This window comes from Megascapheus bottae, chromosome 17 (genome assembly GCF_031878675.1).
Source record: "Megascapheus bottae isolate mThoBot1 chromosome 17, mThoBot2.hap1, whole genome shotgun sequence".
Classification (NCBI taxonomy): domain Eukaryota; kingdom Metazoa; phylum Chordata; class Mammalia; order Rodentia; family Geomyidae; genus Megascapheus; species Megascapheus bottae.
Window position 1 is genome coordinate 17,219,257 of NC_143525.1, and position 21,692 is coordinate 17,240,948.

At 35.3% G+C, this 21,692-nt stretch overlaps 1 protein-coding gene across 1 annotated transcript in view; it reads right to left on the bottom strand.

Moving 5' to 3' along the window:
* The window catches only part of LOC150051202 (uncharacterized), a 136,818-nt gene that overhangs the window by 22,148 nt on the left and 92,978 nt on the right, over positions 1-21,692 (bottom strand). The window contains exons 47-54 of the mRNA XM_090351490.1: positions 19,998-20,102; positions 17,058-17,111; positions 16,331-16,435; positions 15,569-15,622; positions 13,502-13,606; positions 10,302-10,355; positions 8,419-8,523; positions 1,420-1,473 (exon numbers count right to left, since the gene is read on the bottom strand). Of these exons, the coding sequence (XP_090207616.1) occupies positions 1,420-1,473; positions 8,419-8,523; positions 10,302-10,355; positions 13,502-13,606; positions 15,569-15,622; positions 16,331-16,435; positions 17,058-17,111; positions 19,998-20,102 (636 nt within the window). The remainder of the gene's footprint in view (positions 1-1,419; positions 1,474-8,418; positions 8,524-10,301; positions 10,356-13,501; positions 13,607-15,568; positions 15,623-16,330; positions 16,436-17,057; positions 17,112-19,997; positions 20,103-21,692) is intronic.

The window sequence follows — 21,692 nt, forward strand, 5'->3', positions numbered from 1 at the left end:
AATCTATGTGCCAGTGATTGTATATAGAAATTCCCTTCTTGAATACTTGTTTGTTAAACATGACATTTGAAATATGATGTAAAAATCAATGTAAATAAAATCTTTAAAATAATCTTTTATTTATTGTTATTGAAAGGTGATATACAGAGGGGTTACAGAGACATAGGTCAGGTAATGAATACATTTCTTTTTAAACATCTCTTCCTTCCCTCTCTACCAATTTTCCCCTCCTATTCCCACCCATAAGTCATGTAGTTTATTTTCAACATAGAGTCTAGTGAGTATCACTGTTTCATTTGTTCACCCTTTGTCACATCATTTCATCATAATCTGCCAAAGACAGAAAAATGAACAAATAAGACAAAAGGAAATGAAAACAAAAACAGCAACAAAGAAACCCCTTGTTTCCATTTCCTGGTGTTCACTTTGATAAACATTATTATATATGATCAGATGTATATAACTATTTGCTTTCATGATTCTCTCCTAAGAATATCTTCCTTAGGTCTATGTGAATGCCTAGTCTTTTAGTACAAGAGTGAAGAGGAACAAGAATGTGGGAATTTCTGATAAAATGGTTAAATGGTAAGTTGAAATTAAAATTTAGCTCTTAATGTTTATCAATAGAATGGTAATACTAGACAATGCAGAAAGAAATCTGGTCATGTAATTATTCAAAAATTAGGGTGGTTAGTATAGGAAAATACCCAGTTAACAAAATAGGATACATTTCCCCATTTTGTTAAGACTAAATAGTTGTGTACAATAGACTTATTACATTCTTTAAATGCATCATTTGGCTCTACAAATATTAGTGATATTTTATTGGCAAAAACATCAAAGAAAGTAAAAATTACTATCAAAAATAGTCTTCTTGCTTAATTAAAAAGGTTAATTAGGTCACATAACTATTTTACAAAAATGAATATTGAAACATGGATTTATAAGATACAATTACCATATTGAAAAATACTATTAAAATTTAATTGCATAGAGCAAAACCTTGATACATAAAGCCATATAGTATGACGCTAAATGAAAGAAACTCTAGGATATAGAAACAAAAGCCATATAATGAGTGATTGTTATCCTTAATGTACTATGTTATCTCTCATCTCTTTTGCTATCCCTTGGTTATCTCATATTGTTACAGTATCCCACTTTGTTACCTGATATATCGGATATATTTGTATTTGGTTATTTGAAATTGGATAAGGAAGGGGGGAAAACAAGATGAGGGGTGAGGATAGGGGGAGGGAAATGGGGATCAAGACATCTGAAAGGGTATGAATGTATGTCAATTAATGCACCTCCTATCTGGCAAATATCATGTAACCCTTCTATTAATTACAATAAAAAATATGAAAAAAATGTATGAGACAGAAAAAAATTTAATTGCAAATCATCTATAATAATTACCAGTAAAAGCTTTCAGTTCCTTCATCAAAGATTTCAGAGAAATTTTATTGTCATCTGTAATACAAAAAAACTTGAAGCTTATAAAGTGATATAAAATAAAGTCTCTTCATCTTCTTCCTTCACTGAGTAAACATTTTCAACAGCTCAGTGCTAGTGACTCACACTTATAATCCTAGCTACTAGGAAAGCTAAGAATCAGAGCATTGTGAATTGAGGTCAGTCTGGAGAGAAAAATTCCTAAGACCTCTTTTCAACTAAGAGCTAGGAAAAGTGTATGTCTGCCATCCTAACTTATCTAGAAAACCAAGAGTGGGAGGTTCACAGTTCCAGATCAGCCTGAGCAAGAACGTCTGTGAGATCTGGGCATGGTAGCACATGCCTAACATTCCAGCAATGAGAAAAAGCCTCAAAGGAAGCAGGTCCTGGTTCAGGAGTGTGCCAAGTCAGGAAGTGAGACTATTTAAAAAATAAACAGCAAAGATCAAGGGTAAAGATGTGGCTCAGTGGTAAAATGCCTACCTAGAAAGCATGAAAGACCCTGAGTTCAAACCTGAGTACTTTCACAAACATGCAAAACCCCCAAAATACCCATCTACTGATAGAACTTCTGTTACTGAACATTCTGTTAATCACTTTAAATAGTAATTCAGCAAATAATTAGAATATGTTAAAAGCACAAAGCAAAGAAAACTTTATATCAAAAATAAATTTACTTCAAACGTATCTGTGTATATATATATGTATATATATAATATGGCAAGTATTGTGTTTGATAATATGTCCTATAATATGGCCAAGTATTATGTTTGATCACAAAAAGATGCCAGTTAAAAGTGGCTGTCTCCTCAAGGTCAGCTTTCCTACCCTCATGTAAGCATTTTTGCAGAATACTGCACTTTCAAATTCTTTGTTAGTCTCTTATACATCCTTATCATCTTCCCCGTAAAGAGATTTTTCTTTCTTTCCAGTGCTAAAGGTATATAAGATCCAAAGATCTAGCACTAAATATGGTGGCACATGCCTAAAATTCTAGCACTTGGAAGGCAGAAGCAGGAAGATTGTGAGTTTGGGCACAGCCTAAATTACACAGCAAGTTCCAAGCCAATTTGGGTTATATAGCAAGATACTGTCTTATTAAAAAAAAAACAGCAATAAAAATCAATAGTCAACTCTTCTGGACAACTAAAGAAAAGCAATAAAAATCAATAGTTCTTAACATGCTTACCACTAACAGGTAGGCTTTGTATCAGATCTTCAAGTTCCTTATAGGTAAGCTTAATACCCATGTCATTTAGAATGGTATCCAGGTTTTTGATGTCAACCTTCTCTACTCAGAAAGAGATGGGTGTGAGAAAAAAAGTGAGGAGCTCCAAGTGATTTCTAAAGTGTTTTGTTTTTGAGACATAAACCCTTGGAAAATCTGAGAACAGATATATATTTAACATCTCTACAAAGTAAATATATGCATATTTATTAACTAGGCATTAAGATTTTAGAGGATACAGCTCATACCTGAAATCCTAACTACATAGGAGGCTGAGATCTGGAGAATCAAGGTTTGAATCAAGCTGAAGCAGAAAAGTACCATTTGACTCCATCTCCAAAATAATTGGCAAAACACTAGGCTAAAGGTGTGGCTCAAGTGGTCAAACACCATCTGTGCGCAAGAAAGCCCAGTAAGAGCACAAAGCCTTGAGTTCAAGCCCCAGTGCAGGAAAAAAACAAAGATCTCAGAGGATGTGCAGTAGCCCAACAATAAACCTTATCTATAGTTATGAAACTTGATTTTAGAATGACAGCTCCATATTAAAAAGAAAATTGCTGTGAATCATGATTATGTTTTTCAACATGAACAGCAGCAATTCATTAAACAGAATAAAGAAATTTAGTACTATGAAGGGAATAAAATAATAGGTGAGAAACTAAGATACTTCTACTCTCTTCAACTTATCACATATTTAATATTTGTTTTATTCTGCCAATACACAACAAGTAGCATTCTACAATGATGATTCTGCTCCTTACCTCCTGTTTTCCTTCTTTATTTTTTCTATTGGTGTTATTATTGGCCTTGCTCTTGCTATGCTGGTACTCCAACCTTTTGAGCTATATCTCCATCTTGGCTTTTTGCTGGTTATTTTAGAGATGGAGTCTAGTAAATATTTCTATTCAGGCTTGCCTTGGACCATGATTCTTTAGACCTCAGCCCCAAAAGCAGGTAGAATTATATGAGTGAGCCACTGGCAACAAGCTAGCAATGTTTCATGATACCGATATTGTATTAACCAAGAGAAAACATTTATGAGCATTTATTTAGAGAAAGGTGCTTTAGCCAAGACATAACACTAAAATGTTATTACCAAGAGTTCAATTTCATCACAAAGCCCAAGTTAAACAAACACTCATGAAAAAGGCTAACATACCAGAGTTAATACAGACATTAGGGCCAAGGGTTGAATATTGTGTTACTGTGCCAAGAAGAATTTTAGGTTTATAGTAGCTTTATGTTCACCTGTAATGTCTTTCACTCTTTCCATCACATCAGGTAGATCAACATTCTCATTTTATGTAAGTAAATGTGCAAAAGAAAACATACGATCAAGTAGGAAAACCCAATAAATTACTCATATAGTGATTTAGGAAACAATAGCACATAGAAGATGAAAATAAATGATGACTAAGTAGATCTTTAGTGCTTATCATCAATTTGTAAGTTTTCTAACAGTTTGTCAAAATCTCCTTCTGTGATCTTGATTCCTATATTTTCCAAACTATTATGAAGATCATTCTTTTTAATCTGTCCCCCTGGGAGGGAACAATGAAGCAATATTTTAAAACCCATGCCATAGTTAAATGAGAAAGCTACTTTTTAAAATTTAATTAATTATATTTATATATTATTTATTTTTTACTTTTTTGAGAAAGCTACTTTTTTAGTATTATTAACTTTAATAAGCATGTATTAATAAAACAGAGCAGGAGAGAATAAATCAGATATCTTTCATGCCTTTATACCATTATGTTCAACAAGGTGGAATCTCTTTAATAAATTTGTCCACTTGGATGCCCCAATAGAAGAATCAGATTTGGAGTGTATTTCCTTTATTCTTATTGGCAAGCCTACATGTTTAGAAACTGAACAAGTAGAACCGCAGAAAACAACTTTATTCCTTTACACAAAAAGTGGAATTTTTTTGACTGACTTATTAACTACATTTTATTAGCGACTCATATATTTTGATAATGGCCAGGTTTTATTTTGTCTTGCTAAGTCTGATTTTTCCCAGCAAAGAAAAGTGTTAAAAAGTCAATTACTAAACTTCTGGCTGAGAAAAAGTATAATAACTGATAAAAAGTAATTTTGCTAAATGAATCCCAAATACAAATTATACAGGCAAAATAGTACATTAAGTGATGGGAAGTCTTGAGAACTCAGATAATAGGCCTTACAATCTGAGTTTGGTTCCTTCCTTACCTGTCAGAGACTTCAGAGAATTAAGCAGCTTATTATTATATATCTTTCTAGCATCTGTATAAAAAGCCATATTTTGCATAATGATAAATATGAAATGAATAAAGCTAGCAAGAAGTTAAAATACAAAATAAGACATTTGAAGTATTTTTACTTATATAAACTAGTGGTACTTATATAAACTAGTGGTACAGTTATACGATAGCAATGTGCAAACCCAAAATGAAACTAACTCCAATTACAAAGCAACTCCAATTACAATATCATCAAAAAGGATGAAGTTGCCAGGTCCCAGTGGCTCATGCCTGTAAGCTTAGCTATTCAGGAGGAGGAGTCCTGAGGATCAGGGTTCAAAGCCAGCATAGGCATGAAATTCTGTGAGATTCTTATTTCCAATTAATCATTAGAAAAACTGGAAGTGGTACTGTGACTCAAGTGCAGAGTGCTAGCCTTGAGCTGAAGAGCTCAGGGACAACACCCACACCCAGAGTTCAAGCCCTACAACTGACAAAAAAAAAAGAAGAGAAAAGAAAGAGTGAAGTCAAAATGAGAAGACTTATACTCTGAAAAATACAAGCATGATAGAAAATGTAAAAGACGTAAAAAATGAAAAGGTGTCCAGTATTCATGAACAGGAAGAGTTAATATAAAGACGGTAATACTCCTAACTTATTCTACACCTTAAATCGAATTCTATTAAAATTCCCATTAGCCTTTAGAAACTGATGAAATGGTGCTAAAATTCATACAATAGTGCAGGGACTCCAAATATGCTATTATTTTTGGCAGTACTAGAAGTTAAACTAGGATCTCTGCACTGCTTGAGCCATGCTCAAGTCCCCAAAGTAATTCTGAAATAGAACCATGTTGAAGGACTCCGAGTTTAAAATGTGAATACTTATCCAGAAACAAAACAACAAAATAACTGACATTATACCTGACATACAGATCAATGAAAGAGAATTGATCATTCAAAATTAATCCTTTACAGTCAATTGAGTTTTGATAAAGGTGTCAACATTGTTCAGAGGGAAAGAAAAATCTTGTCAACAAGTGCCTCTGGGGCAATCTGATAGCTACATGTAAAGGACTATTCATTGTTTCGTATCCCTTTTTAATTCTATATTCAAAATAAACTAAAAATGGGTTAATAACCTAATTATACGAACTAAAACTATAAAAAAAAACTTTTAGGAGAGAAAGCCCAGGTGTAACTTTTATTGTTCTTAATAACACAACAGTCTTTTTAGCTTTGATACCAAAACCATTACAAACCAAATAAGCAAAAAACTGATGACTACACATGATTAAAATTAAAACCTTTTGTGTATCCAACAAATCAGAGAAAGGCTGGATAAATGGGATTGCATTAAACTGCAGAGCTTCTGTGGGGCAAAGGACATAGCTAGTAAATTAAATAGGAAGCCTACAGAATAGGAGAAGATCTTCACCAACCAAACAACGGACAAAGGCCTCATATCTAAAATATATCAACAGCTCAAAAAATTGAATCACTCCAAAACTAATCTCCAAAGGAACAACCATCCCATTAAAAGATGGGCCAAAGACTTAAAGAGAGTCTTCTCTGAAGAAGAAACAAAAATGGCCTATAGACACATGAAGAAATGCTAGACATCTCTAGTCATAAAAGAAATGCAAGTCAAAACAACTCTAAGATTCCACCTCACTCCAGTTAGATTAGTGAGGATCAAAAAATCTAATAACAACAGATGCTGAGGGGATTTGGCCAGGAGGGATCACTACTACACTGTTGGTGGGAGTGCAAACTCGTTCAACCACTGTGGAAAGCAGTATGGCAGTTCCTCTAAAGACTAAACATAAACCTCCACTATGACCCAGCAATTCCACTACTTGGCATTTACCCAACCCTCCAGAAACAAGGGCATACTAAATCCACTAGCACAATGATGTTCATGGCAGCATTATTTACCATAGTAAAGATATGGAACCAACCCAGATGTCCCTCAGTTGATGAGTGGATCAACAAGATGTGATATTTATACACAATGGAATTCTATGCTGCTGTCAGAAAGAATGACTTTGCCCCATTTGTAAGGAAATGAAAGACTTGGGAAAAAATCATATTAAGTGAAGTAAGCCAGACTCAAAGGAACATAGGCTCAATGGTTTCCCTTATTTGTCATAACCAGTAGAAACCTTGGGCTCTCCTAGCAGAGATTTGCATTAGAGCAAAACCTAGATACATAAGGCCACACAGTATGACACTAAAACAAAAGCCATATAATGAGTGATTGTTGTCCTTAAGGTACTATGTTATCTCTCATTTCTTTTGCTGTCCCTTGGTTATCTCATATTGTTACAGTATTTCACTTTGTTATCTGATATGTTGAAAATGAGTATTTGGTTATTTGAAATAGGATAGGGAAGGGGGGGAAACAAGATGAGGGGTGGGAGTGGGAGGGGAGGGAAATGGGAACCAAGACATGAGAAAGGGTATCAATATATGTAAAGTAATGTACCTTCTATCTGGTGAATATAATGTAACCCTTCTATTAATTACAATCAAAATATATAAAAAAAACTTTTGTGTATCAGAAGATACCATAAAGAAACTGAAAATGCTGGGCATCAGTGACTCACACCTGCAATCTTAACTACTCAGGAGATCTGAGGATCATGGTTTGAAGCCAGCCTGGTCAGCAAGTCCAGGAAATCTCCAATTAACTATCAGAAAACTGAAGTAGAGCTATGGCTTAAAGTGGTAGAGCGCTATTCTTGAGCAAAAGTGCTCAGAGGCAGTGCCCAGATGTAGAGTTCAAGCCCTCAGCCACCAACAACAATAACAACAAAACAATAGGGAAAAGACAATCCACTGAATCATAGACAATGATTTGTAAACCATGATTTGAGAAGGCTGTCTTATCTAGAATATATAAAGAACTTTAAACTCGACAGTAAAGACACAACCCAATGTAAAATTTGACAAAGGAAATGAATGGATGTTTCTCCAAGGAAAAGTAGCAGGAAGCACACATGATCCTTGATGGCAACTTACACCTTAGGGGTTTCTTGGCTACTAAAAAAATAACAAAAACATGTCCTTAATGTACTATGTTATCTCTCATGTCTTTTGCTGTCCCTTGGTTATCTCATATTGTTACAGTATTTTACCTGGTTATCTGATATATTGGATATATGTTTATTTGGTTGTTTGAAATAGGATAGGGAATGGCGGAAAAGAAGATAAGTGGCGGGGGTAGGGGGAGGGAAATGGAGACCAAGACATGAGAAAGGGTATCAATGTTTGTGAAATAATGCACCTTCTATCTGGTGAATATAATGTAACCCTTCTATTACAATAAAAATATATGGAAAATAATAACAAAAACAAAAAATAAGACATCCACTAAATGAGTGATAACTTTCACATGTAGCTTAAATTTTAACTAAAAAAAATCCCATCCAGTTTTTGAAGAAATAAAAATTTTTATGTAGATAAACCTCTCCATATTTTCTAGAAGGTCCTCACAGAGCATGCAACTCACCATCAACTGGCAATGTACTCAGCAGATCCTCTACTTCCTCCTCTGTGAGATCAATTCCAAAGCTTTCCAGAGTATTCTGCAGATTTCTAGAATCAATCTTCTTACCTTTGAAAATGGAAGATAGGGTAGGACATGTACCACCTTTTCAGAAAATGATATTTCCTTATTTTAAAAAGTTACTTCATGAAAACTAACATCATTTTAATTTTAGCTTGAGGATTAGAGAAAAATATTAACTATACAGTCAAAAAGCATGTTAGGTCAAATTTATTTTCATCATATAAATGAGGTTCTAAAATGCATGGAAGATGATTTCTGAATATAATTTGGTAAATTAGTTTAACAAAAAGATACTTAGGGTTTTTTTCTCCTAAAACTATTTGTATTATTGTTTTCCTTAAAAAAATCTTCCTGCTTCCTATCTAAGAAAGTTCATTTCTTTACAGAGCTGTATCATACCAATCCTTGGGCCTTCTGCTGGAAAAATAAAATCAAGTCTGTATAATGCCTTTTTAATTGTATTCTCTAGTATTATAGATGTAGGACAGTACTGTATCATCCCTCTTGAATATAAAATACCTTGTACCTGCTTTACGATACATAGTAGTGACTGTGCTTTACCAAAGCTGTTTTTAATAATGTTATTCAAGAATGTTTTCTTTACAGATGATGATTGAGAAGCTAATAAAAAATGGTGCCAGGTACCCCAACAGTCATAGAACCTTGCCCCCCCCAAAATCTTTGTGCCATTCCTGAGGCTTGAACTAAGGCCCTGAGCTTTTGTGTTCAAAGTTAGCAGCCTATCACTTGAGCCATAGCTCCACCGATGGGATTTTGGAGTTTAGTTGGAGATAAGTCTCATTACCTAGCTACTTACCCTCTGAGTAGCTAGAATTAGAGGTGTGATACTACCTAGCTACTCAGACTTTAGAGTAGCTAGGATTAGGGGTGTGATTTCTTTCTGTTCTTTTTCTTTCAAAGACATGGTCTTGCTAATAGCTGGCCTTAAACTGCAATCTATCTGTCTTGGCTTCCCAAATGTTGAGATAACCACACCTGGCCAAAGAGTATTCAATTTATTTTTGGAGGGGAGAGGAGCTCAGGCTTGAACTCAGGGCCTGGGTGCTATCTCTGAGATCTTTTGCTCAAGGCTAGTGTTTACCAATTTGAGCTATGGCTCCACTTCTGGTTTTCTGGTGTTTAATTGGAGATAAGGTCTCATGGATTTGCTGACTGATCTTGCTTTGAACCATGATCCTCAGATCCTCTTGAGTAGCTGGGATTACAGGTGTGAGACACCAGTATCCAGCTGTACTTTAATTTTTATAATAGGAATCACACAACAAACACAATAAAGATATACTAGTGATAATTTATTAACTTATTCAGATTTTCCAATGTTCTCTATACTGTACTTATTAATATCAAGTGATATGAGTGGTATTATTGATATAAATCACAGATTATAGAATATCACTCACAAGTAAAGGTAATTTTATGTCAAAACATAGGATTCTAGTGGCAAATATTTTCTTAATAAACATGTAAAATTATCAGAATTTACAAGTCAAGGATTGAGTTCTGAAAAATACTGGGAAATAATTTCCTAATTTTACAATAGCTTTTTTTTGTGATTTTTGAAGTAACAATTTTTTCCATATATTTTTTATTGTAATTAATAGAAGGGTTACATGATATTTGCCAGATAGATGGTGCATTAATTCCCATACATTGATACCCTTTCACATGTCTTGGTCCCCATTTCCCTCCTCCCCACCCTCACCCCTCATCTTGTTTTCCCCTGTTCCCTATCCAATTTCAGATAACCAAATACAAATATATCTGATATATCAGGTACAATAGCTTTTTTTAAAAAAACTTACCTATAAAATCTTTGACCTTTTCCAGCAATGTTTCTAGAGATATTTTCCCATCAACTGTAGGAGGAGATTAAAAATTACATTGAGACATCATAGTTACACAGATTTTGTGGAGAAGCATAAAGATAAATGTAGAAGTTGCACTTACAAAGTGTTGGGTCAGGAACCACACTAATTATATCCCTCAGAAATATTTATCATACGTACTTTCTGGATTTTAATTTTACTCCTTAATTCTTTTTATAAGCATTGAAAATAAAGAAGAGTGATCTCAGCAAGATGGCTAACTAAAGATAGCTAATGCTTATAGGCTTCTCCCTGCCCTCAGACCAAAATAACAACAACAACAACAACAAAACAAATGAGCAAATACATTTTGATCTGGAGTGTTTGAAGATGAACCATGACATACAACAAGGAAGTAGTGAAAACCAGTAGGGTACAGGAGCTCAGGCTGGCTGCATGGAGAAGTGAAAAAAGCATCATGCCTCTACTCTATCTAGCTGGAATCAGCATGGAACTAGGAGGGGGAATAGCAGGAGATACCCAGCAGAACCATTTTTCCCACAGATCCCTACTGGTTTTGGAAGAATGATTGTAGAAGGTAGTGTTTTTAGAACTCTTTGAAAGTTCTCATGAGAAGACAATCATAAAAGCCTGAATTTGGCTTGATTCTCCCTCTCTCTGCTCCTGGTTTAAGATAAAACCTTTCATCATGATCATAATCTATAATATGGGTAGTATTGGACAAGATATGGAGAAAAGTGTACTCAGTATTGTTAGAGGGGATGTAAATTAGTATAACTCTTAATGGAAACAAGTGTATGAGCTCTTAAAAAAAAGAAATTATAAGCCATGTGCAGTGGTTCACGCCTGTAATCCTAATTACTCAGAAGGCTGAGATCTGAGGATCATGGTTTAAAGCCAGTCTGGTCACTAAAGAACCTGAGACTCTTATCTCCAATTAATTACTAGAAAATGAGAAGTGGGGCTGGGAGTTTGGCCTAGTGGTAAGAGTGCTTTCCTAGCATGCAGAAGACCCAGGTTCAATTCCTTGGTACCACATACATAGAAAAAGCAAGAAGTAGGGCTGTGGCTCAAGTGGTAGAACACTAGCCTTCAGAAAACCCAAGGACAGTACTCAGGCCCCAGGACTGGAAAAAAAATGGAAAGTCGGGCTGTGGCTCAGGGGTAGGCCTTGACCTGAAGAGCTCAGGGATAGTGTCCAGGCCCAGAGTTCAAGCCCCACGACCCACAAAAAAATGAAATTATAATTTGTTAATCCCACTACTAAGTCTATTCAAAGGAAATGCAATTGACATGTCAAAAACATAGTTGTGCTTCATGTGCACTGTAGCATTACTCAGCCAAATTACATAGTTGTAGTAAATGAAATGTTAGGCACAGAAAGAAAAATACTTCATGGTCTTTCATTTACACAAAATATGAAAGAGGTGAACTCAGAAACAGAGCAGAGGGATGGTTAAATATGTCTGTGAATAGCTTCTAGCACAACACTGTTCACTGCAACATTATTTACCATAGCAAAGATATGGAACAAACCCAGATGCCCCTGGGTTTGTTCCATAGTAGATTCAGTAGATGACTGAATCATGAATATGTGGTACTTATACACAATGGAATTCTGTGCAGCCATCAGAAAGAATGACATCACCCCATTTGTGAGGAAATGGAATGACTTAGAAAAATTCATATTAAGTGAAGTAAACCAGCCCCAAAGGAACATAGGCTCAATGGTTTCCCTCATTGGTAATAATTATTACACATCTAGGACTCTCCTAGTAGAGGATTACAATAGCTCAAAACCTAGATTCTTAAGGTTATATAGGATGAGACTAAATGAAAGGATCTCTAGAATATGGAAACAAGAGCTTTATCTTGTGTGTTGCTGTTAATGTACTGTTATTTCTCTTTTTTTGCCCTTTGGTTAATCTCATATTGTTACTATATCTGACTGTGTTCCCTGGTATATTGTATATACATTTGATTATTTGAAAAAGGACAAGGAAGGGAGGAAAACAAGATAATTGGGAGGGGGGAAGGGGAGAGAAATATGGAAAAATCATGAGAAGGGGTATCAGTGTGTGAGAAGTAATACACCTACTATCTGGCGAATTTAACTGTAACCCCTCTATACATTACAATAAAAAAATAAAAAAAAGAATGGGATTAGGGAGCACCTATGGTGTTATGGTTTAGATGTCTGTCCTCTTCAAAAGTCACATTGGGCTAATTGCTATTTTAATGATATTAAGAAGTGTGTTTTTTTGAAAAACACATTAGCTTAATTATGGTATATATACAGGAAGATTCTAAAGGTATAACTTTAAACAACTAACTTACAGTTTAACAAAACTAATAGTAGGAAGCTAAAACTTGTGGTGTTGAGAGTGTGGTGAAGTCAAATTGAGGATAGATGGATGGAGAGCAGAAAGGTGGGAAAGTGAAGAGATAATATTCAATGTACATATGTGAGAACAGGACTAGGGAAATTGAGGGGGTAGCTGGGATAGGAAAAGAGAGGAGAATTACGAAAGGGATGACAAGACTTTTATTATTATCTTTAAGTAGTTATAAGTGGTAATCCCTTTGTGAAACTACCTAAAGATAATTTTTAAAAAATGCAGTCAATAAAGTATTAAGAAGTGATTATAGGCCAAGGGTCCTTTGGTCCCCTTGTAATCCTAGCTCTTCAGGAGGCTAACATCTGAGGATTGTAATTCAAAGCCAGCCCTGGTAGGAAAGTCTGTGAGATTCTTACCTCCAATTAACCATCAAAAAAGTTTAAGGGGTGGAGCACTAGCCTTGAGCATAAAAGCTCAGGAGGACAGCTCCTAGGCCTGAGTTTGAGCCCCAGGACTCCCACAAAAACAAAATAAGAAATAACTGTGTAATCACTACTTAGATTAAGAAATAAAACAATACTAACATGTGGAGTAAAAAAAAAAAAGAAAAAGAAAAAAAAAAGAGATGGGGTTTTTAACAAGTGAGTAGTCTTAAGGCAGTGCTAAGTGATGTTACAGTAAGATGACCTTCAAGTACAGCGACGTTTATTTTGGACTTCCCACCCTCCAGAACACTGAGAAAATTAACTGCTGTTCTTTAAAAATCATGTAGTTGGTGGATGCTGTTATATCAGCACAAAAGGGAATGATGTGTATAGTTTCTGGTAAGTTTCTTACCATCAGCAGGGATGTCTGGACACAGATCTTGAAGTTCCTTATCTTCAAGTTTGATTCCGAGGTTTTCCAGAAGTATGTCCAGATTGTCAACATCAACCTTTCCAACTAAAAAGAAAAATGTTACAGTGGATAATATTAAGTGACATCAAAGGGTTCTTAAATTTTCCTGATATACTCCACCATGAATTACTTTTTTAAAAATATCTTTTATTGTAATTAATAAAAGGGTTACATGATATTTGCCAGATAGAGGGTGCATTAATTCACATACATTGATACCCTTTCACATGTCTTGGTACTCATTACCCTCCCCGCCCCACCCTGTCTTGGTTTTCCCCCCTTCCCTATCCAATTTCAAATAACCAAATATAAATAAATCCAATATATTAGATAACAAATATATCCGATAACTGTAACAATATGAGATACCCAAGGGACAGCAAAAGAGATGAGAGATAACATAGTACATTAAGGACAACAATCATTCGTTATATGGCTTTTGTTTCAATATCCTGGAGGTCCTTTCAATGAGCTTCATACTATATGGCCTTATGTATCAAGGTTTTGCTCTATTGCAGATCTCTGCTAGTAGAGCCCAAGGTTTCTACTGATTATGACAAATGAGGGAAACCATTGAGCCTAAGTTCCTTTGAGTCTGGCTTACTTCATTTAATATGATTTTTTCTAAGTATTTCCATTTCCTAACAAATGGGGCGATGTCGTTTTTCTGACAGCAGCATAGAATTCCATTGTGTACAAATACCACAACTTGTTGATCCACTCATCAACTGAGGGACATCTAGGTTGGTTCCATATCTTTGCTATGTCTACCATGAATTTCTTGAGCACAGAAAGTCTGTGCACAACCTTAAGGTCTTTACTCATTAAAGCCTATCTGAGAATTCTCTCAGATACCAGGTTGACATTAAAAATATTTATAGTAAAAAAATTCCTCTAGGATATGGAAACAGAGCTTTATCTTGTGTGATTGTTGTTCTTAATGTACTATGTTATTTCTCTTCTCTTTTTTTGCCCTTTGGTTACTCTCATATTGTTATTGTACCTGACTTTGTTACCTGGTATATTGTATATGTTTGTTTATTTGAAAGAGGAAAGGGAAGGGGGGAAACAAAATGATTGGGAGGGGGTGGGGGGAATATGGGGACAAAAACCATGAGAAGGGGTATCAATGTGTGAAACAATGCACCTACTACCTGGCGAATGTAACTAACCCCACTATATATTACCCTGACAATAAAAATTAAAATAATAATAAAGGAAAGCCACAGTAAAAAAATTCAATACATTAACAGTTTTCGCTGAGGCCAAATATTTTAATAAGGTCAAATATATTAACTTGGAATTCAGGCCACTTCCCTTGAGTCTTCTCTTGGGCAACTATGCAACATATAATATTTAAAATGGTTGGAGAATACTTATTGTGGAGACCAACATTTCTACTTTTGAACAGTGTATGAATTTGGCTAGTCATGTCTGAATTAGTAGCTTAATTTTAATCTGCCACTTATTAAGTTACTTGGACTTTTTTTGGGGGGGGGGTCAGTCAGAGGGTCTGAACTCTGGGCCTGGGCTCTGTCCCTGAGCTCTTCAGCTTAAGGCTATCACTCTACCACTTGAGACAAAGCACCACTTTTGGTCTTCTGGCAGTTATCTGGAGACAAGAGTATCATGGACTTTCATGCTCAGGCTGGCTTTGAATGGTGATCCTCAGATCTTAGCCTCCTGAGTAGCTAGGATTATAGGTGTGAACCACCAGCACCCAGCTTATTTGGACTTCTTGTAATCACATATAATTTTTGCTATGCAAACTTAAAGTTTGGTATTTCTTTTCCTGAGAAGTTTGGAAAAAATCACAAGAGAGGCAGAACTTTTAAGATTGAACAAAGAAAATCTATCTTCTTGAGCATAAAGACTGAGCTCTTTAAAATACCAATTGGCAATTAACATCTAGAAAGATGGAAGTGCACACAAATTAAATTTTCATGTAATCTGTGTAAGTACAAGGATCTCAAAGCCAGTACATTTTCCATGATGCTTTTCACTCACCTTTAAGAGACTTTATACCTTCTAATAACCTGTTCTTAAAGATCTTGTTATCATCTATAAAAAAAGGGGCAAAATTAAGGTCATAGAGAAATAATGTTGTAGCTATGTACTAAATCTACTTCACCAAAATTGAAGTGTTTGTGATTTGTATTAGATGTTGCTCTCATTAAAGTTTGAGGCAGGAGCATGGCCTAGTGGTAGAGTGCTTGCCTAGCATGCACAATGCCCTCGCTTTGATTGCTCAGTACCACATACACTGAAAAAGCTGGAAATGGTCCTGTGACTCAAGTGGTAGAGCGCTAGCCTTGAAGAAAGCTCAAGGACAGTGCATTGGCCCTGAGTTTAAGCCTCGGGAGTGTCAATCAATCAAGTTTGAGAGAATATTAGGGATATTTTATAAAGTGAAGCTACCAGAAAACTCAACAATAAGGTACTTTGCAACATGTACAAGTGTGTATGAGAAAGAGAGGGAGAGATTCTGCCCTTTCTAGGTTAACATCACACCTCTCATTTTTTACTTCCCACACTGAGGAATATCTGGTTATTTCTTCTTTTGGTTGACATAATTCAATATAGTGGATATGCTTATTTCCAAACAAAAAAGTTAAACTGCACAGGTAGGAATTTCTCCTAGGAATAATCAAATTATTTAGCAATAAATTTGTACTTTTAATATTAGAAAATGAGAAGCTAAAATTTTAGAAGCTAAAAAATTAAAAGGCAAAGAATTCTTTAAGATCTTTAAATATTTGAAATATTTACCATTAAAAGACAGATTTTCCATTAGGTTCAATAATTCCTTGTCTGTAAGATCTAATCTCATTTTTGTTAAAGTACTTTTTACATCTGTAGCATCTACTTCTCCTCCTGAAAAAAAGATAGACACCATCACATATATGCACTTACAGCTTTATCTGATGATTCCAAATGGAGAAAAATGATCTATAACTACATTGTGAGAAGAAGTACTAGAGGCCAATCAGATTTCTGTAAGTCGACTGTGACAGTCAAAGAAAAGTGATTTGAGCCATAAATGCTTTGATAAAAGAAGACAATTATAGGGGCTGGGAGTTTGGCCTAGTGGTAGCGTGCTTGCCTAGCATGCATGAAGACCTGGGTTCAATAGAAAAAAGCCGAAAATGGTGCTGAGGCTCAAGTGGTAGAGCTCCAGCCTTGAGAAAGTCCAAGGACAGTGCTCAGACCCTGAGCTCAAGCCCAGGACTGGCAAAAAAAAAAAAAAAAGAAGACAATTATAATGACAGTGGCAGTGCTACATCCAAAGAATGAAATCTATAGTAAGTACCTCAATTGAATTACAATACTATAAATGATGTAGAGATTGGAAGCTTTGCAACAAATATATAAATGAGCTGAAAATAGACTAGGAAGCAATTAAAAGGAAGGAGATGTCATAATTAACAGGGCAATGAAGGATTTATGATAAAGTAAAATTACAATAAACACCATACGTTCATATTTTCTTATTTACCTGTGGTAGCTCTTATTCCGTCCATCACCTCTTTCATACCAACTTTCCCATCATCTATAAGAAGAAATTCCATAAAGATAATGTCACAAGCACAGAAAACAGACTTAAGACTTAGTTTGTTGGGAAAAGATACCATAAATTTCCTTTTATTTTAATTTTACCTATCCTTATTACATTTTTGGATCTCAAGCAATTTACCTTCATATTAATAGAAATGCTGTCCCCTATATCTTAGAATATAGGATATATGTCAGGAAAATTGTATTTTCCATATTGTTTTTTTATTTTTTATTGTAATTAATAAAAGGGTTACATGATATTTGCCAGATAGAAGATGCATTAATTCACATACATTGATACCCTTTCACATGTCTTGGTACCCATTACCCTCCCCCCCCACTCGTCTTGATTTTCCCCCCTTCCTTATCCAATTTCAAATAACCAAATACAAATAAATTCAATATATCAGATAACAAAGTGAGATACTGTAACAATATGAGATACCCAAGGGACAGCAAAGGAGTTGAGAGATAACATAGTACATTAAGGACAATAATCATTTGTTATATGGCTTTTGTTTCAATATCCTGGAGGTCCTTTCAATGAGCTTCATTCTATGTGGCCTTAGGTATCAAGATTTTGCTCTATTGCAGATCTCTGCTAGTAGAGCCCAAGGTTTCTACTGATTATGACAAATGAGGGAAACCATTGAGCCTAAGTTCCTTTGAGTCTGGCTTACTTCATTTAATATGATTTTTTCTAAGTCTTTCCATTTCCTAACAAATGGGGCGATGTTGTTTTTTCTGACAGCAGCATAGAATTCCATTGTGTTCAAATACCACAACTTGTTGATCCACTCATCAACTGAGGGACATCTAGGTTGGTTCCATATCTTTGCTATGGTGAATAATGCTGCAATGAACATTGTTGTGGTAGTGGATTTAGTATGCCCTTGTTTCTGGATGGTTGGGTAAATGCCAAGTAGTGGAATTGCTGGGTCATAGGGGAGTCCTATGTTTAGCCTTTTGAGGCACTGCCATACTGCTTTCCATAGTGGTGGAACCAGTTTGCACTCCCACCATCAGTGTAGTAGTGATCCCTCCTGGCCACATCCCCTCCAGCATCTGTTATTATTCATTTTCCTGATCCTGGCCATTCTAACTGGAGTGAGGTGGAATCTTAGAGTTGTTTTGATTTGCATTTCTTTTATGACCAGAGATGTTGAGCATTTCTTCATGTTTCTATAGGCCATTTTTGTTTCTTCTTCAGAGAAGACTCTCTTTAAGTCTTTGGCCCATTTTTTAATGGGATGGTTGTTACTTTGGAGATTAGTTTTGGAGTGATTCAATTTTTTGAGTTGTTGATATATTTTAGATATGAGGCCTTTGTCCGTTGTTTGGTTGGTGAAGATCTTCTCCCACTCTGTAGCCTTCCTAATTAATTTACTAGCTATGTCCTTTGCCGTACAAAAGCTTCACAGTTTAATGCAGTCCCACTTATCCAGCCTTTTTCTGATTCGTTGTGATTCTTGGTCCTTATTAAGAAAGTTTCGACCTGTGCCAAGGAGACCTAGTGTATCTCCTATTCCTTCCTGTAAAGTTTTCAGTGTGTCAGCTTTTACCTCCAGGTCTTTGTCCATATTGTTTTGCATGCCATTATAAACCCTAGTTGAGGATGGCCAGTTACTCTGGTAATATAATTTCTTAACCTTAACTTATCCTGATGTATTCTAAGATTCTTTCCATCAGGAAATATGTTTGAATTATTTCATTTATTAGTAAGTCTGGTTGTGTGTGTGGGGAGGGTGGGAAATTCACATTGAAGAGAGGTTGAGAAAAAGAAAATTATAGGAATATCAAATTATATACGTAGAATTTACTTGTAATTAAATATGTTTTATAGGAGGAATAAGACAAAATATTGTATCAGAACATAAGGTCATATAGGATGAGACTAAGTGAAAGGATCTCTAAGATATGGAAACAAAGTTTTATCTTGAGTGATTGTTGTTCTTAATGTACTATGTTATTTCTCTTCTCCTTTGTTGCCCTTTGGTTAATCTCATATTGTTACTGTATCTGACTTTGTTACCTGGTATATTGTATATACTTTATTTGTTTATTTGAAATAGGAAAGGGAAGGAGGGAAAACAAGATGATTGGGAAGGGTGGGGAGAAGGAAAAGGGGACAAAACCATGAGAAGGGGTATCAATGTGTGAGAAGTAATGCACCTACTATCTGGCAAATGTAACTGTAATCCCTCTATATATTACCTCAATAATAAAAAATAAAATGAAAAATATTGTATTAGAGGAACATGAAGATTTTTAAAAATTAGAATCCCTCTTTGAACTTAAAGATTCAGTAGATAGGTAAATGGATAGAAGAATAGACCTGATGCTTTCTATTTTTTCTGTAACCTTGTATTTTGCTTGCATTGTGATCTAGATCTTTTAGAGTCCTGACAGTACCTGTAGCAAGGATAGGAACAGAGAAATGATACCTATTTTAGCTTAATTGTGATAAAGATCCAAAATTTATTCTTGTTTTTTTATGTTTTTTTTCCCAAAATTTATTCTTGCATAAATTTTGAGATCTACATTTTTTCCTACATGCATCTGTCACCAATTAAATTTATTCTAAAATATATCAGATATCCAAGAGTTGTACTCATGATGTGACTTACATAACTATAATTCTGGAGATCACCTTTATAATAGTAATAAAAATTCTTTTTTAAATTTTATTTTAATGTAAAGAGGGGTTACAGTTAAATTTGCCAGATAGAAGGTACATTATTTCTCACACATTGATACCCTTTTTGTCCCCATTTCCTTCCCCCCATTCTCTCCCCTCATCTTTCTTCCCCTATTTCAAATAAAAATTCTTAAAAATATATCAGGTACCATTAAAAAAAAAAGAGGTATCTCTAGTGCTTACCATCAACTTGAAGGGTTTCTATCACTGTTTCAAGTTCTTCTTCTACGAGGTTGGTTCCCAGTCTTTTTAGAACATTGTGTACTTTATTTATAAGAACCATTCCTCCTTAAAAAAGAGACAACATGGAATCATGAAGAAATGTACTATTTCAATATTTTGTCTACTATTAATTAGTATCTTTAGTGACTGTAATGGTTTCAGCCTTATATCAACTGAGGTTGAGACTAAGTTTTCAAGAATCATCTTTATTGTGTAAAGCTCCATCTTATCTTCATGGATCAAACCCACTTGAGCCATGCAGTTTTGCCACAGAGCCATACCCTCAACATTTCTGTGACTTCTTTTGATTCCCTGAGTCCTAGGTCAATCCTGTGTGCAAGGCCAGGATTTTCTCATTTATTCCTAAATTATTTTTGCTGATTATTTTTGTTCATTTATGTGAGATTGTACTTTGTTATGTTTTCTTATATTCTTTTCAACTCTTTTGGTCTGTTGCTAGAGTTATTGTGTTCCATTGAAGGTGCCTTGTTACCTTGTGTTTTTTTTTAATGCTTCACCTGATCCTATTTTGGTATTTGTGCATCTGGCAGCAGGGTACTTGTCCCTACCAATTTCATAGATTAACTTTTGTAGAAAGAGACTTTCTGCTGATCTAGTTGCCCTTCAGTGTTGGTTGGATATGCTGCTTTGGCTTTGGTTCCAAGTGGGTGCTTTAGTATAGCTTCTTTAGCTATATCAAGGTTAGCAATGTCTGTCTTTTGGTCCAGGGTGCAGGATTTGTGAGAATACACCACCAGCTGGGATGGGTTCACTGGCAGGTACATTCACTAGAAGTTTCGAGCAGAGTGAATCTGGCTTCGGGTGTGCCTATCAGTTCCTGTGAGTCATATGAGCATATTCCTACCCTTGTGGGCCCAGAAGGGTATAGTACGGTATATCTTAAATAAGAATAATGTGCTTGTCAGTGTCTGAGGACTTCTCCATATATGTAAATCCACATAGTAGACCTGTCAGTGTCTGAGGTTTGAATAGGTAATTTTGTGGGGCCTTTATGGTGCTGACTTGGTCAAATTACTTCATAAGGCTTATAGTACATATCAAACATTTCTTTCTCAGAGTCTTCGTGGATGAAGCTTCTGAGAGTGGAAGAGTTGGTTCATTGTTCTCCCGGGTGCCTCAGTAGATAAACCACTTAAAATTGGCTGCTTGGTTGATTTCCAGAATCTTGGTTTGTTTGAATGGAGTCTCTCATCTACTTTCTTGGATCTCTGTAGGGCTAATTGTGCAGGGTGACTTCTTGGTTATGTTCAGGGAGTGAGGGTTTACTGGTGTTGCTTGGCTGCTATTTGGGTCAGTGGGAGAGTGTAGGGGGCTACCTGTACACTCAGACCTTTTAGGAAGTAATGTGTAATGGTTCTGAATGAATACTGATACTGAAACCTTCAAAATACTGTGGGTCTGCCATCCATTACACTTGAGCTTACGGTTCTGAAGAAATTTAAGGTCATCATTACAAAACTTTGACTTGGTTTTATCACATAGTAAGTCTGGAAGATCATTAACTTGACTGTTTATTTCTCTGATTTCAGATAGACTTAGGATAAAGATATTGAGCAATTGACAGAATTTCGTCAAGGTTCCCTGGCCTATGAAATGAGTGCTATTGTGATAGGAAATATACAGTAGAAATGTCTT